The sequence below is a fragment of the Lutjanus erythropterus genome, chromosome 16 (genome assembly GCF_056507025.1).
Source record: "Lutjanus erythropterus isolate fLutEry1 chromosome 16, fLutEry1.hap2, whole genome shotgun sequence".
In the NCBI taxonomy this organism is placed as follows: Eukaryota; Metazoa; Chordata; class Actinopteri; order Lutjaniformes; family Lutjanidae; genus Lutjanus; species Lutjanus erythropterus.
The window spans coordinates 31,215,641-31,228,359 of NC_139332.1; the positions used below are offsets into that span (position 1 = coordinate 31,215,641).

At 39.8% G+C, this 12,719-nt stretch overlaps 1 protein-coding gene across 1 annotated transcript in view; it reads left to right on the forward strand.

Moving 5' to 3' along the window:
* The first annotated feature begins 291 nt into the window (after positions 1-291).
* The window catches only part of macf1a (microtubule actin crosslinking factor 1a), a 261,734-nt gene continuing 249,306 nt past the window's right edge, over positions 292-12,719 (forward strand). The window contains exon 1 of the mRNA XM_084739932.1: positions 292-526. Coding sequence (XP_084596058.1) covers positions 304-526 — 223 coding nt within the window. The 5' untranslated portion in view covers positions 292-303. The remainder of the gene's footprint in view (positions 527-12,719) is intronic.

Consider the following 12,719-nt stretch of genomic DNA (forward strand, 5'->3'; position numbering starts at 1 on the left):
CCTCGTTTTCTTCTTCCTGATCACTGTATTATTACTGCTGTGCTGTTACGTTCAAACTCTGCATCATTCATGACCCCTGCGTGATCACACTCTACGCCAGTGATGAATTATACAAAGTCCCCACTTTAACTAAAGCTCCTTCTTCTCTTTTTCTCCACAATTCTTCCTCCTCCTCCATTCTTTTGACCTTCTTTCTTCCCCTCCCCCCCTCTGCTCTACTTCCCTCTCTCCTCCTTCCATCCCTCTATCCTCTCCTTCTCCTCCTCTTCCTACTCCCTCTCCTCTCTGCAGCCCTGAACTGAGATGGAGTCGTCAGATGATGATACTCTAAGCGAGCGCTCCTGCGTCAGTGAGCCGTCCTTCCGAAGCGAGCGTTCAGGGGGGTCGTTGTCCCCGTGCCCGTCAGGACCTGTGGGGCCGCCCGGAGACACGTTGCCATGGAACCTGTCCAAACATGAGAGGAGGAAGAGGAAGAGCCAGGACTCGGTGCTGGACCCAGCTGAGAGGGCGGTGGTTCGTGTTGCAGGTAAGGGAAACCACCCCACACTGACCCTCTGTCTGAACACACTTTCACTTTGCCTTTGAGCAAGGCACTGGACCTGCATCTGCTGTGTGCTGGTTGTTGTGGGAAGCTTCCAGTGGAGAATGTGTGTGTGTGTGAAGATTTGAATGTGGAGCAGTTGCTGTAGGACTGAGCACGCCCAGTGGAAAGTAGAGACCATGCATCAGTGATTTTAAATTCATGCTAAAACTCTGAATGGAAATAAAATCTGACAGGAGCCAAGAAAGGCAACATCTGTCTGTGACTTCAAACCCACAGCAAAAGTGTTAAAGAGATAGTTTGGATTTTTGAAGTGGAGTTTTATGAGGCCTAAAATAATATCATAGTACTTCAGGGTATTCTGCAGTAATGATATTCTTGACGATGTGACAAAATACTAGAAATTTTTTTGGTTTAATAGCTGTTGAGTGCTCCTTGTCGGAGCAACCCAACAACCCAACTTCAAAAAGCCCAAGCTATCCCTGTAACAGACCTTCGCTTATCAGTAAAATCAGAGAGAAGAACAAAGGAAGAACTTGCGTCAGTTTTTGTCCTGCAGCGCACATGCAAAACATAAAGTCAGAGATGCTGCAGCTTGACTCCCTGTGATTTACAGATGACTTCTTGATTGCCACAAATAGTTCATATGAGACTTGCAACAGAGAATATGTGGGAAAGAAAGGCGGAAATCGAAAGTTCCTGTGCTAACAGGCGAGCTAACAGAGACTTGAAGTGACAAGAGATGAAGAGACTTCATTGTGCAAAGGACCTTTGATAGAATAGTTGTTACAAATGAGCCGTATAAGACGCATCCACTTCGTTTTCATTGGCATGTTGACATTTTCTTGGCTCCTCATGTTTGATCATGGGGCTTCCCTCTGGCTTTGATTAAAGGTCCGCATACTTGGAAAAAGCCCCGTCTCCTGAAAGATCCACGGTCAATAAATGTCACAAGAATGGCAGGAAAATCTGGTTATGATTATCTTATATTCATACTTGAGATAAGAGCATCTTCAGCATGCCGTGAAAAAGTGGCATCTTGTAAAACTCTACTGACTTTTTAAGTGGTGTGTGAAAAGTTTCTTTTCTTCTTTTTAACTTTATTAAAGCTCATATTTGTGTCATAGTCGTCATGTAAAGAGAGAGGAGATTTTTACCCTGAGGAGGTTTTAATGTCTGCATCTTTTCACTCAGACGTCAAAGGTGAAGGTTAGATATGTTTTATTAGCCAACACCTCCCTGACTCCTCCTGACTCTTCCCTCTGTCTCTCGTCTCCTCTCTTTATCGCTGTAACAGAAGATGGAGGAGAAATGTAGGTTACTCTGCTCTCTGGAGAAGACAGGGTTCCCCGTAATGAGACACTGGTAGCAGGCTAATGGCTTTCCCCCTTTTAGTGGAGGGACGGAAGACTTCCAGCTTGTTAATGGAGACAGACGGTGTGATAGCGGGCTTAGTGCTGCACCTCCTATCGTCTGTGGCATTTTCGCTCTCACATCCTCTCATAATTATGCTGATTATTTACCGTTTGAGGCTTTTATCACATGAATGTGTGTTGATGTCCTGGTGAGCAGCACCATCAGTATATGCTGCCTGTACAGTCGATGCAGCAGTAGAATAAACCAAAAACACCACAAAGCCACCTACATTACAGCAAACCAACAACACTCCTCAAGTGTGTATAGTATTTACCTCATCAATACTGGGAAATCTAAAACTATATTGATTGATCAGGACTGATATAAACACTTGTTTTTTAGAAAAGACGGTTGGAAATGTTAGCCAAAACAAATATTACATGTACTGAACATGTTTCCACATTTTAGTTGACGAGGACTTTTTAAAGGTTGGGTTTCAGTGTTTTTCAGGAGGCGCAGCAGCATTTCATCATGTAACTGTCATTTTTTTTATACTTTGGTATAAGGAGTGTGGCCGATTGTCGCTGGAAGCTGTCTTTTATTCTGGGTTTTGCTCCGTCTTGTCGCATCATGGTCAAAAGACAGGTGAAGCTGGTTGAAGTTAATGTGTAAACTGACGCATCTGGAAACACAAGACTTTAGTGATAAATCAGGAGATGTTTCACTAAAGCAGACATTCACTTTCTATTCCTTTGATACCTCAGGTTGTTTTAACAGGATTGGATCCATATTGTCCACTCCTGCTGTCATTTTCTGAACCCTTTCTGCAAAACAAATTTCCCTTTGTGGGTCAGTAAGACTAGATGCAAAGTGAGAAAAACTTTTCTCCTGATATGACATCTCTCTTTTACAGAAGATTCATTTAATCTGTTTTAACCTTCTGTGTCATTGCTTGGTTTAGAAACCTAAATTTGCTCAATAAGAATAGTTTCAGAAGACTTAAATTGCCTCTAAGATCTCAGGGAGGAGTCGGGCTAAGCTTTCGGTCATTCATAACACGCTGTGTCCTTAGGAGGCCTTGTACTACGTTGGACTGCCAGGACCGTCCAGTCCACAGGGAGTTTTTGCCCTTAGGCCTCAGGGCTTCATCTCTCTTTCATCCCAAATGTTATTGATATGCTTAATAGCAATTAGCACTCTGGCTGCATTCCTTCACTCCCCTGGTACATTTGCACACTTGGACATTTGTACTACTGCATATTTGTCTTTCGTATGCATTTCCATTTCCCTGCTCTGGTTATGTGATTTATTGTTGTTGTCCTTTTGCATTTTGTAATTTTTTGAACCCTTGCTGCATAACAACCGACAAGTTCTAGAGACCCAGTGTAAGCAAATAAAATGAAAAGACTAAACTTATTTAATATAAGTAAGAACTAGATTTGCATTTATAGTGAACCTTGAACCTTGAAAAATATCTGTATCAGCTGAAGCAGACGTTGAAATGATCAGTTATTGGCAAAGAATTCATCTCAAACTCTTCCTGTCCTCTGAGAGTCGTAAGTAACAGTTTCTGTCTTGTACTCACATCCCTTTTAACCTTTTTATGTGAGAAATAAGCAGTGCAGCTATAATACTTCTAATGTTATAAATGCCAGTTGCAGGGGAAGTGATGGGGGTTGGGGTGATGCAGTAGGGAGGCGACAACAGGACAGTAAAAGCCTACTTTATAGACACGGAAGCAGCATGTAGGTCAGGACAGGGTGAAGGGGTTTGGTGTCAGTGCCCATATCATAGCGAGAGAGAGACTTCTGTATGTGTTTTATATATGTATATGTGTGTTAATGCTCTTATATGTGAAGAAAATGTGTGATATTCGGATGTATTTCCTGCGCTGGAAACATTCCCAGTTGGAAGACTCTTCCAGACCTCCAGCGTTAATGTTTTAGAGTCTGTTCACAATAAAAGCCTGTGTGGTGTTTCTCAGATATCTGCTTTTACAATCAGGTACATTTACGGCCGACGAGCTTTCAGCTGAGTCTCCTCTTTCCTAAATCTGTCTTTAAGTGTTTGGAGAGAAGATTGAGAGTTTTCTCTGAGCTGTGTGCTGACACAAAGCTGCAGTCATCTGAGTTAATTTTTGATTTAAAGGTACAGTGTGTAAGATTTATGGGGTAAAATGTGTCTGAAATGGAATACAATAGTCATAAGTATGTTTTTTTTAGTGTATAAGCACCTGAAAATAAGAATTGTTGTGTTTTTGTTACTTTAGAGTGAGCTGGTTATATCTGCAGTGGGTGCGGCTCCTCTTCCATGGAGGTCACTGCCGTGTTTCTACAGTAGCCCAGACTAGACAAACCAAACACTGGCTCTCGATATGGCCTTTTGCATTTTGCACAAGTGTCGCAGCTATCGTAGGTTCTCGTGCACACCGGCATATTCTCATAACCACCTCATCACATACTAACGATTTGTTGCAGCCCCTCAGTGTCTGATACCGAAGCAGAAGGTACACTTTAGCGGCTGTATCTGATTTGGCTGGAAAGCTGTTTTTAAAACATGTTTAATGCCATGAAATGGTTGCAGTTTGGTTAGCTTTATGCACAAAAAAGTACTTGGTTAGGTTTAGGATAAGACCATGTTTCGGGTTACCATAGCTACAGTAATCTGCAATCTGCAAGATCACCGCTAGATTCCACTAAATCCTACAAACTGGTCCTTTAATTTAACAATTTTTTACATAAGAATTTCAGTGTGAAGCGGTGATTTAAGTGCATGTGATTGTGTGTCTGATCATTTTGTATTAGTCTGAAAAAAACTTTAGTCTCTCTAAGCGAGTGCAGTGTTCTATGCTGAGTGAAACTGAAGTTAACTAAATTAGATGTACATGTTTGTACAAGAAAGAAGACGGTGTGTATCGGTGTGTTCAAGAGAAAATGAGAGAGAAGATGGGGAATTAGTGGAGGAGGGTGTGTATGAATGTCAAAGTGTGTTTTCCTGGGACTGTGCATGGACATGCACACACACATTTGCATGTGCATTGCGCTTGAAAGTGGGATGATAATAGATAAAAAGGAGATAAAAGGCAGCGTGTGGTTTAAAAAACACGGTGCTGCATGTTGTAATGTGAAAATGAAGCTGATCACTCACAGAGGAAAGCATATTAAAAACAACTTGAACAAAAATAAACCTGATATTAGCAAAAACTAAGCAATAAATACTGTAAATGGCTGAAACTGTCCAATACTGTAAAATGACTTTCCTCACCAGGTGAAACAAATATTTCTTTTACTAGAAAATCACCTCCACAAGTGATATGAAATAGTGACAAATGGTGAATTGAAAATACAATCCACCAGTGCACTGGAAATAGCTACAAACTGACTTTTTTTTTATAGCTTTATTTATTTGATTTTCAGGGTAGCCAGCATTTCCATAATAAGTATAAAAATAACACATCAAAAACAACAATACAGCAGGGATAGGCAAACAGAAATGTTATGAAAATGTTTAAAAAATTGTAATTTCAGATTTAAAATTAAGCAATGGAGCAATATGGCCAAATAACAGAACATTTTAAAAACAGACAGTAGCACAGTAATGGAAGAACTGGAATGAAAAAAGATTTATCTAGGTTTAGAGAAAAAACTAAACTGAGGATTTAAGAGAGGTTTAAACTGAATCTTTCTTAATTTTAAGCCTTGTTGGTGCAACAGACTTAGAGTTCACATACTTGTAAATTTTCTAATCTTACTTTTGTCCAGTGAGTCCCATGAATGAGTTTACATTGAAGGGGCACAAATACAAGAGGTGTTTACCCTTCTGAGTGCCCCTTCCCATAATTCATTGGATGTTTCCTCACTCAGTTCCCCGTCCCATGAGGATTTAATGTTGTTTAATGAGGTGGTTTGTAAAGAGCAAATTTGTCTATAGATCATTTCAAAGCGTCTTTCAAAGTAGAAAGTCGAGTAAGAAAAGTGTCAAACAGTGTTTCACCATAGTGGGGAATCAGAGATCTGCTTTGGACATAAATTCAGATCTACAAACTGATTTAATCGCCCTCAACTCTTTAACTGACATCATGTGAAAGACTAATTACAACCAGATCCTAGTCTGGTTACAGATGGTTGGCGTCACTTTTATGTCCTGTGGTCATCTCTTTCATTGCAGATAATTAAAACTCCGTATAACAAATATAATAAATTCCGTGTTAACCATTATTATCCTTCTGGTCTTTCTAACAGACAAGATGAATAAAGAAACATCTTTCTGCTAAAGAAAAAGTTTTATCTTTTATTAACAACCAGTGAAGAATATGAATCTGTATGTCTAGTTTTCTTGTTGAATCATATGTCTTTCAAATTTTCGAGGCCTGCTTTTCTCAGTGACTCTGTGTGTGTCATGGCTGCTGGCAGATGTGAGAAGGTAAACACAAATGATCTCATATGAAATGTTTTTAATGAACAATCTGTTAGGAAAATGGCTGACTGCTTCCACTCCTCTTTTTTTTTAAGTCTGCTGGATGAACATGTGGCTCGTAGTGGAAATTCAAAGCTGCGCTGCAGTTTGGATGCCAAGGGTTCGTGTGTGAGAGCACGTTTTCTGAAAGAGTGACTGTGCTAAAAGAGTGAAGAGAAAAAAAATCATTTTAGAGTTATTATCTATAATTATTAAAAGTCAGTTAGACAGGGAGGTTTCCTGGCAGCACCTTTGGGCTGAGTCAGCTGTCAGACTTGTTTGTGTGCAGATCATACGGTTCTGACAGCAGCAGGTAGCGCCAGCACGAAACCACCCAGGGGTTCAAACACAGACGACACCTCGCTAACACTGCCAGTATTCTGCAGCGTGAAATCTCTTCTCCACCTGCAAACATTTCTAAAAGAGCCAAAACTGTTGAGTCAGTGTCTAGACTCATTACGAAGCATGTACACAAAATTAGATACATGAAAAACGTTAAATTCAACAAGTGGCACGACTCCTCTCCTGTATGCTTTGCCTTATATTCCCTATGTGTTTTTGGGATCAGTCCCAAGAGGGTTAAAGGAGGTAGACGACCTTAGGCCATTTTTGTCATGACAAGTTTAACCCATTTGGCGTTCCCAGGGCAAAAATGATCCATCAAGCGAGGGCGAGTCCTCCATCGTAAGCTGATTAGCTGTTTATAACTGTCATTTGTCTGTCCATGTAAAGTTAAGCCCATTATCCTGAAAACAAAAACCAACTGCACTGAAAATACACACTCTGGAGTTGAAGTGAAGTGTCTCACTGCCTGACAGACTCCATTAACATCTCGCTCAATTTAACAACATCATCTACTCCTTCTAAAAGATTATTAATGATTTCTTACAACACTTACTCATGCAGCGGACATTCGGCATTAATTTGAAGTCTGATTAATGTGAAACAGGCATCGTTTTGGACTACAGTAGAAATTTCAAAGGAGGACGCCCTGGCTGTAGTGTTGCTGTCAGAGAAGCGAGTAATTCAACTTAACATGTTTCCTTAATCGCTGATGACATATCATGGTAATTGTAGGATTTATTACAGTCAATATATTACAGATTTCTCCTTTAAGATGACATAGAAATGGTCATATTGCAGTGATAAATTAGAGGCACAGATACAGAGTTACAGATAAAAGTCAGTCTGCATTTATTCATGCATTGTGTTTCATAACTTGACATTTGTTTGTGAATACTAATGAGACTGTTTTAACCTCATAGGACCTGTGCAAATGTAAAAAACTTAAGTCCACCTACCAGTTCTCCTAAAGGTCGCTAATTAATGTCAAATCTTTGTTTAATCTGTGTAAAACAAAGTGTAAAAATGACAGGCTGTGGGGAGCAGTGAGCTTCATCCTATAGTGTTTTGGACAGTCTTGCTTCCAGTCTTTAAGCTAAGCTAAGCTAACCAGCTGCTGGCTGCAGCTTCACGTTTAGGGGACAGATGTGAGTGTTATCCCATCAAACACTTGGCAGGAATGAGCATCTTTCCCAAAATGTGGAACCATTCTTTTAAAAGAGTGAATAATCAGAGATCATTTAGAAGTTGGTTAGTGCTCTCAGTATAAGACATGCAGCCTGGAGTGATTTACAGCAAAGAAATTAGATGCATCAAGTGCTTTTCTAACAGTGCTAACCAGAACAGAGTGCCATAATAATGTAAAATAAGATGAAAATAAAAATCAACATGTAAAAATAAGATAAAATTAGGATATAATGCAGAATGCATCTTCACATAGATAAAACCCACTTGATAATATGTGTAAAAGTAAGATAAACAAATAAAATAAAGATAAACCAGCAAAGCAAAGCAGGAATCTCTGTGCAACAGTGATGCTTCCAAATTTGCCCTGTAAGCTGGCAGAGTGATTCATGTTTCTGGTAACATCCAGGATTTCCCAGGCGTGTCCGGTGCTCACTCAGGCGCAAAGGCTATTGTGATGATATTACATTTTACATAATATGGACTATGTGTTTACATTGACCTCATTTTCCATTCAGGCAGAGGCTGGAATGTGGAAAATGAATACATTAGGCTGCTTGGACCAAGAGGCTGAACAGTTTACAGTCCAGTTACAATATTTAGAAATGCATGCAGGAGAAGATTGAGATTCTTGGCGGACAGAGAACCCAGAAAATACATGTTACAGGTATTCTCTCCTTCCTCGAACATTTATTTTAGTAGAAAAAGTAGAGACATAAATGTAAGAGGAGAGAAAAGTGCTCTCCTACGAGACTAAAGAAAGTTGAGGCTGGAAGGAGAGAGTGCAAACACAGCAGCTTTGTGCAGAGATGAGTTTTGAATTCACACTGGAGAGGATAAAAAGAGACGCTGCTGTCCTGACTGCACCCTGTTATTCAGCCTCTCTGGACTTTCTCTGCCTGCCTGCTGAGCATGAATGTCAATGAAACCTCCCAACAGCTGCTGGGTTTTTTTCTGTTTATGTGAAGGGTGAGAGTTTGGGGATTTACCTCTTGAATTACAATTTAAAGTGAGAGCGAGCATATGGAGAGAAATTAGTGTCAGTACTGGTGACAGATGTGTGTGTGTCATGATCCGGAAATAAAAACATGATTTCCAAATGTGTAGAACAATTTGTGACTAATTTATGATATTCCCAAATGCATTTTCCAATTCAGAAACAAATACCAACCAATTTGAACAAATGTAACAACACATACAACCCAACTTGAATATATATCAGCGCTCTACATGTGAGTGTGAAGTAACGGCGTAGGTTTTGTGTCAACATTGGGGAGAACTAATATCAAAGATTGAATCAGTGAGATGAGTTCAAGCTAAGTAAATACAGGCTGAGGACAGGTTCTCTGCAGATACAGACACTACCACACTTATAATGGGTCATAAGTGATGGTTCAGAGGGATTATGTTTATATGAGTCTGTGCATTGTTTTTTCTTTTAGGAAAATGTTGCATATTATGCCTTTAATTTGGGGATGTTGGGGTCGTCCCCCTGGAAATTTAAAGTGACATTTCCTGCATACTGGTGAATTTTTATGCTCTAATTTGTATCTTAGCTAGCTGAACTATAAGCTTTAATTTTGGGCCGGCAACATTACTTTAAGATTAGTTTGCAAACTAGCAAGCAATGCTACTAAAGGTATACTTAAAAAAACCAAACATTTTATGGCAGCTTGTAACCATCGCTTTTGAGGTTGCATAGTCTCACCCTGTACTTTATTGCAGGCATTGTTGTGTCTGTGAGCCATGTTCTAGCAGAAGTCCTCTGTTACTTGTATTTATTTATTTTGTTTATGAATTTGTAAGTGTTTCGGGGCTTTGTTAACTTGATAGGAAAGCTGGAGGGCCACAGGTTGGAAGCAAAACCAGCCTCAGTATGTGCAGTGTATGCTTTGAAATAGTTTTAGACTTGTGTGACTTTTTATGTCTGTGCGTATATATTTCAGTTGGTTAAGTTTTAGCATAAAAGGAGTGGTAAAACTGAAAATCACAAAGATATCTGCATAAAATCAGGGTATTAGATGATTAAAAAAGGACTGAAAGGATAATTTGATAATTCTTTTCACAGAAAATTAACAAAAACAGCGCAAGATGAGGCATAATAAAGTGTGTCTGTGTGTGTGTGTGTGCATGTGTGTGTCAGACTGCAGCAGTGATGATCTATGTGCGCGTGAACATCAGGACCCCCGGCGTTTGTGCCTGCATGTAACTTAGGCGTCCGCCGTCCTGCCTGCTGCTGTTCCTTCCACATTTCTTTCTCTACAGGCAGCTGAAAGGAAGCCCATGCTAGTCTCCTGTTGCCATGGCGACGTGGTCTCCTCTGTTTCCATGGTTATAAAAAGGCGAGGAGAAGCAATGGCGACGGGGGTGAGAGAGACTGACACTGGGTATAAAAGGAGGGCAAAACAAATAGTGGAAGCGAGAGAGTGTCAGAATTTTAATTTGGAGTGGGAGAGAAAAGAAAAGGGAGTTTGTAAAAGAAGAGGGAGAGGAGTGAATGATTGAGTCAGTGCTGGAGGTAATGAGGAGAGGATAGAAAGAGAGTTGGAGAAAGAGAGGGGGGAGGAGGTAATGGGGAGATGGAGGGAGGGGAGGAAAAAGAGGGCAAGGTTCAAAGAGGAGGGGAAAAGAAATGATGACTTTAAACTAAAGGGGAGGTTCAGGGAGGTCATAAGACAGACGGAGACAGAGAACGATTAAAGAAAGAGGGATTAAGATTGAATCAGAGAAGCCCTGAAAACTTAAGAAAGAGAGATGGAGTGGCAAAGAGAAATTTGTTGTTGGAGTGAAAGAGAAACAAAACAAAGTAAAACTGATATTGAAAGACAGTAAAAGAAAGTGAGAGATCAAAAGTGACACGACTAAATGGAGTTAAAAGGACAGGATAAAACTGATAGATTAAGAAGAAAGATTAAGAAGAGTTGAGGAACTGACTGAAAGCCAAAAGACCTGGAAAAGCACTCTACGAGAGAGACAGTATGTGGAGAGAGAAAAAAAGACCTTGAGGAAAGTTTAAAAAAAAGAGTGAGAAGAAGATAAAATGGAACAAAGAAAAAAAAGTCAGTTTTAAGTCAGTTATATTTAATTTTTTACTGAGACAACCAACAAAGAATTTAAAACTGTTCTGGGATCTACAAAGATGTCTCACATGAGTTCAAAGCACATGTGACTTTTTTGCACATGCTGATTTATGTACTTCAGTAAAGTTTGGGAATCAATTATCAACAGAGAGAGAGAGAAAAAAGAATGGTTAAAATTGATTTTTAGTCTCCAGTATGGGTCAAGCTCCAAAAACCCTGGATCCTCCGTTACCCATAATGCACCTCAGAGGCATTATGTTTTCAGATAGTCCGTCTGTCCATCCCACTCTCATGTGATATGTCAGGAAGAGGGAATTTCTTGAAACTTGACACAAACGTCGACCTCTGCTCAAGAATTAATTGATTTGGTTTTGGAGGTGAAAGGTCACCGTGACCTCACAAAACATATTTTTGTCCACAACTCAATAACGCGATGGAGTGAGGACGTTTCATATTCAAAAGGTCAAAGATCAGTTTCTCTGTGACATCATAATGTTTAGCTCTCTGTCATCCCACTGTAGTCAACATGTAAGCATAGTCTCTAAGTGAAGACCGCAGGTTTATCACTGGAAATGATTCACTGGAATCCAATTTCATTTTCCAAACAAAATAAATAAATAAATACACTTAATGCCTTTCAGTTCCTTCAAGGTCTTCACCACATATATGAGTCTGAACAGACATGATGTAAAATGCAGCTTGACTGAAAATGATTGTCCAGCTGACAGAATGACCAGCACTTCTATAAAAATCAACAAATCCCACTGACCACGGCCTCTGCTAATCTCATAAGAAAAAAACTTAATTATAATCTAGTAATTCTAGTAAATTCCTATTTGAGATATTAATAATTTGCCACACAAAATATTGTAATACTATTCTGTATGATTTTTTCTACCATCTCTAGTTATCACATGAGACTTTTTTGAGAGAGATAACAAGATATAATCCAGAGTAGATAGTCGGTGGAACAGTTCACATTCTGAACATACAGTATCCTCTAATGAGCTTTAATAAGCCTCCTCATAACTGCAGTTTGAAGCGCCCTGCTGAAACACCACTGACTTTGTTTACGTGTTGATTTATTGGATTGTGGACGTCACATTTGATTATCTGCATTCCTGAATGAACCACGGACGCTACCCATGCCTCATTCTGAGGCGGCTTTATATGTTTATATTGGCATTTTGAACTATAATTGACTTCACACTTATTTATGAAAGTTGCAGGCAAAAGTTAGACTTTACAAAGAATCTCGTATGGCTGCATAACACACTAATCCAAGTCACACACATTTTACAATAATTTCATTCAATCTCCTGCTCATTCTTGGTTATTTGGGGAACTGAGCAGCTTTATGAGGCTGTAATTCACGCAAAAATGCAGACATGGGTAATCAGATCACCTGGTTTGATGTCAGAAGTATCTTTTCTTGAAGCAGTTTTGTTGTTGTGAGATGTTTACAGCAACAACCAGGAGCACAGAGATCAGAAACGGGTTCACGTGTTAAAAACTATATATTTTACTTAAACTATCAAACTCATTTTGAAGCTGAAGTTAGGAGACACGGTGGAGCTCTGAGGCGTTGGTCATGCTGATGTGTTGAGGACTGCATGTCCTCTTGGCTCACAGAGCACATTCATTGTGCAGCTGGACTCTGCATGACAGCATGGACACACAACAACACACACTCACACACGTATACAGTATAAGTGTGTACACACAAACAGGAGGGGACACACACTGCAGAGAGACAACAC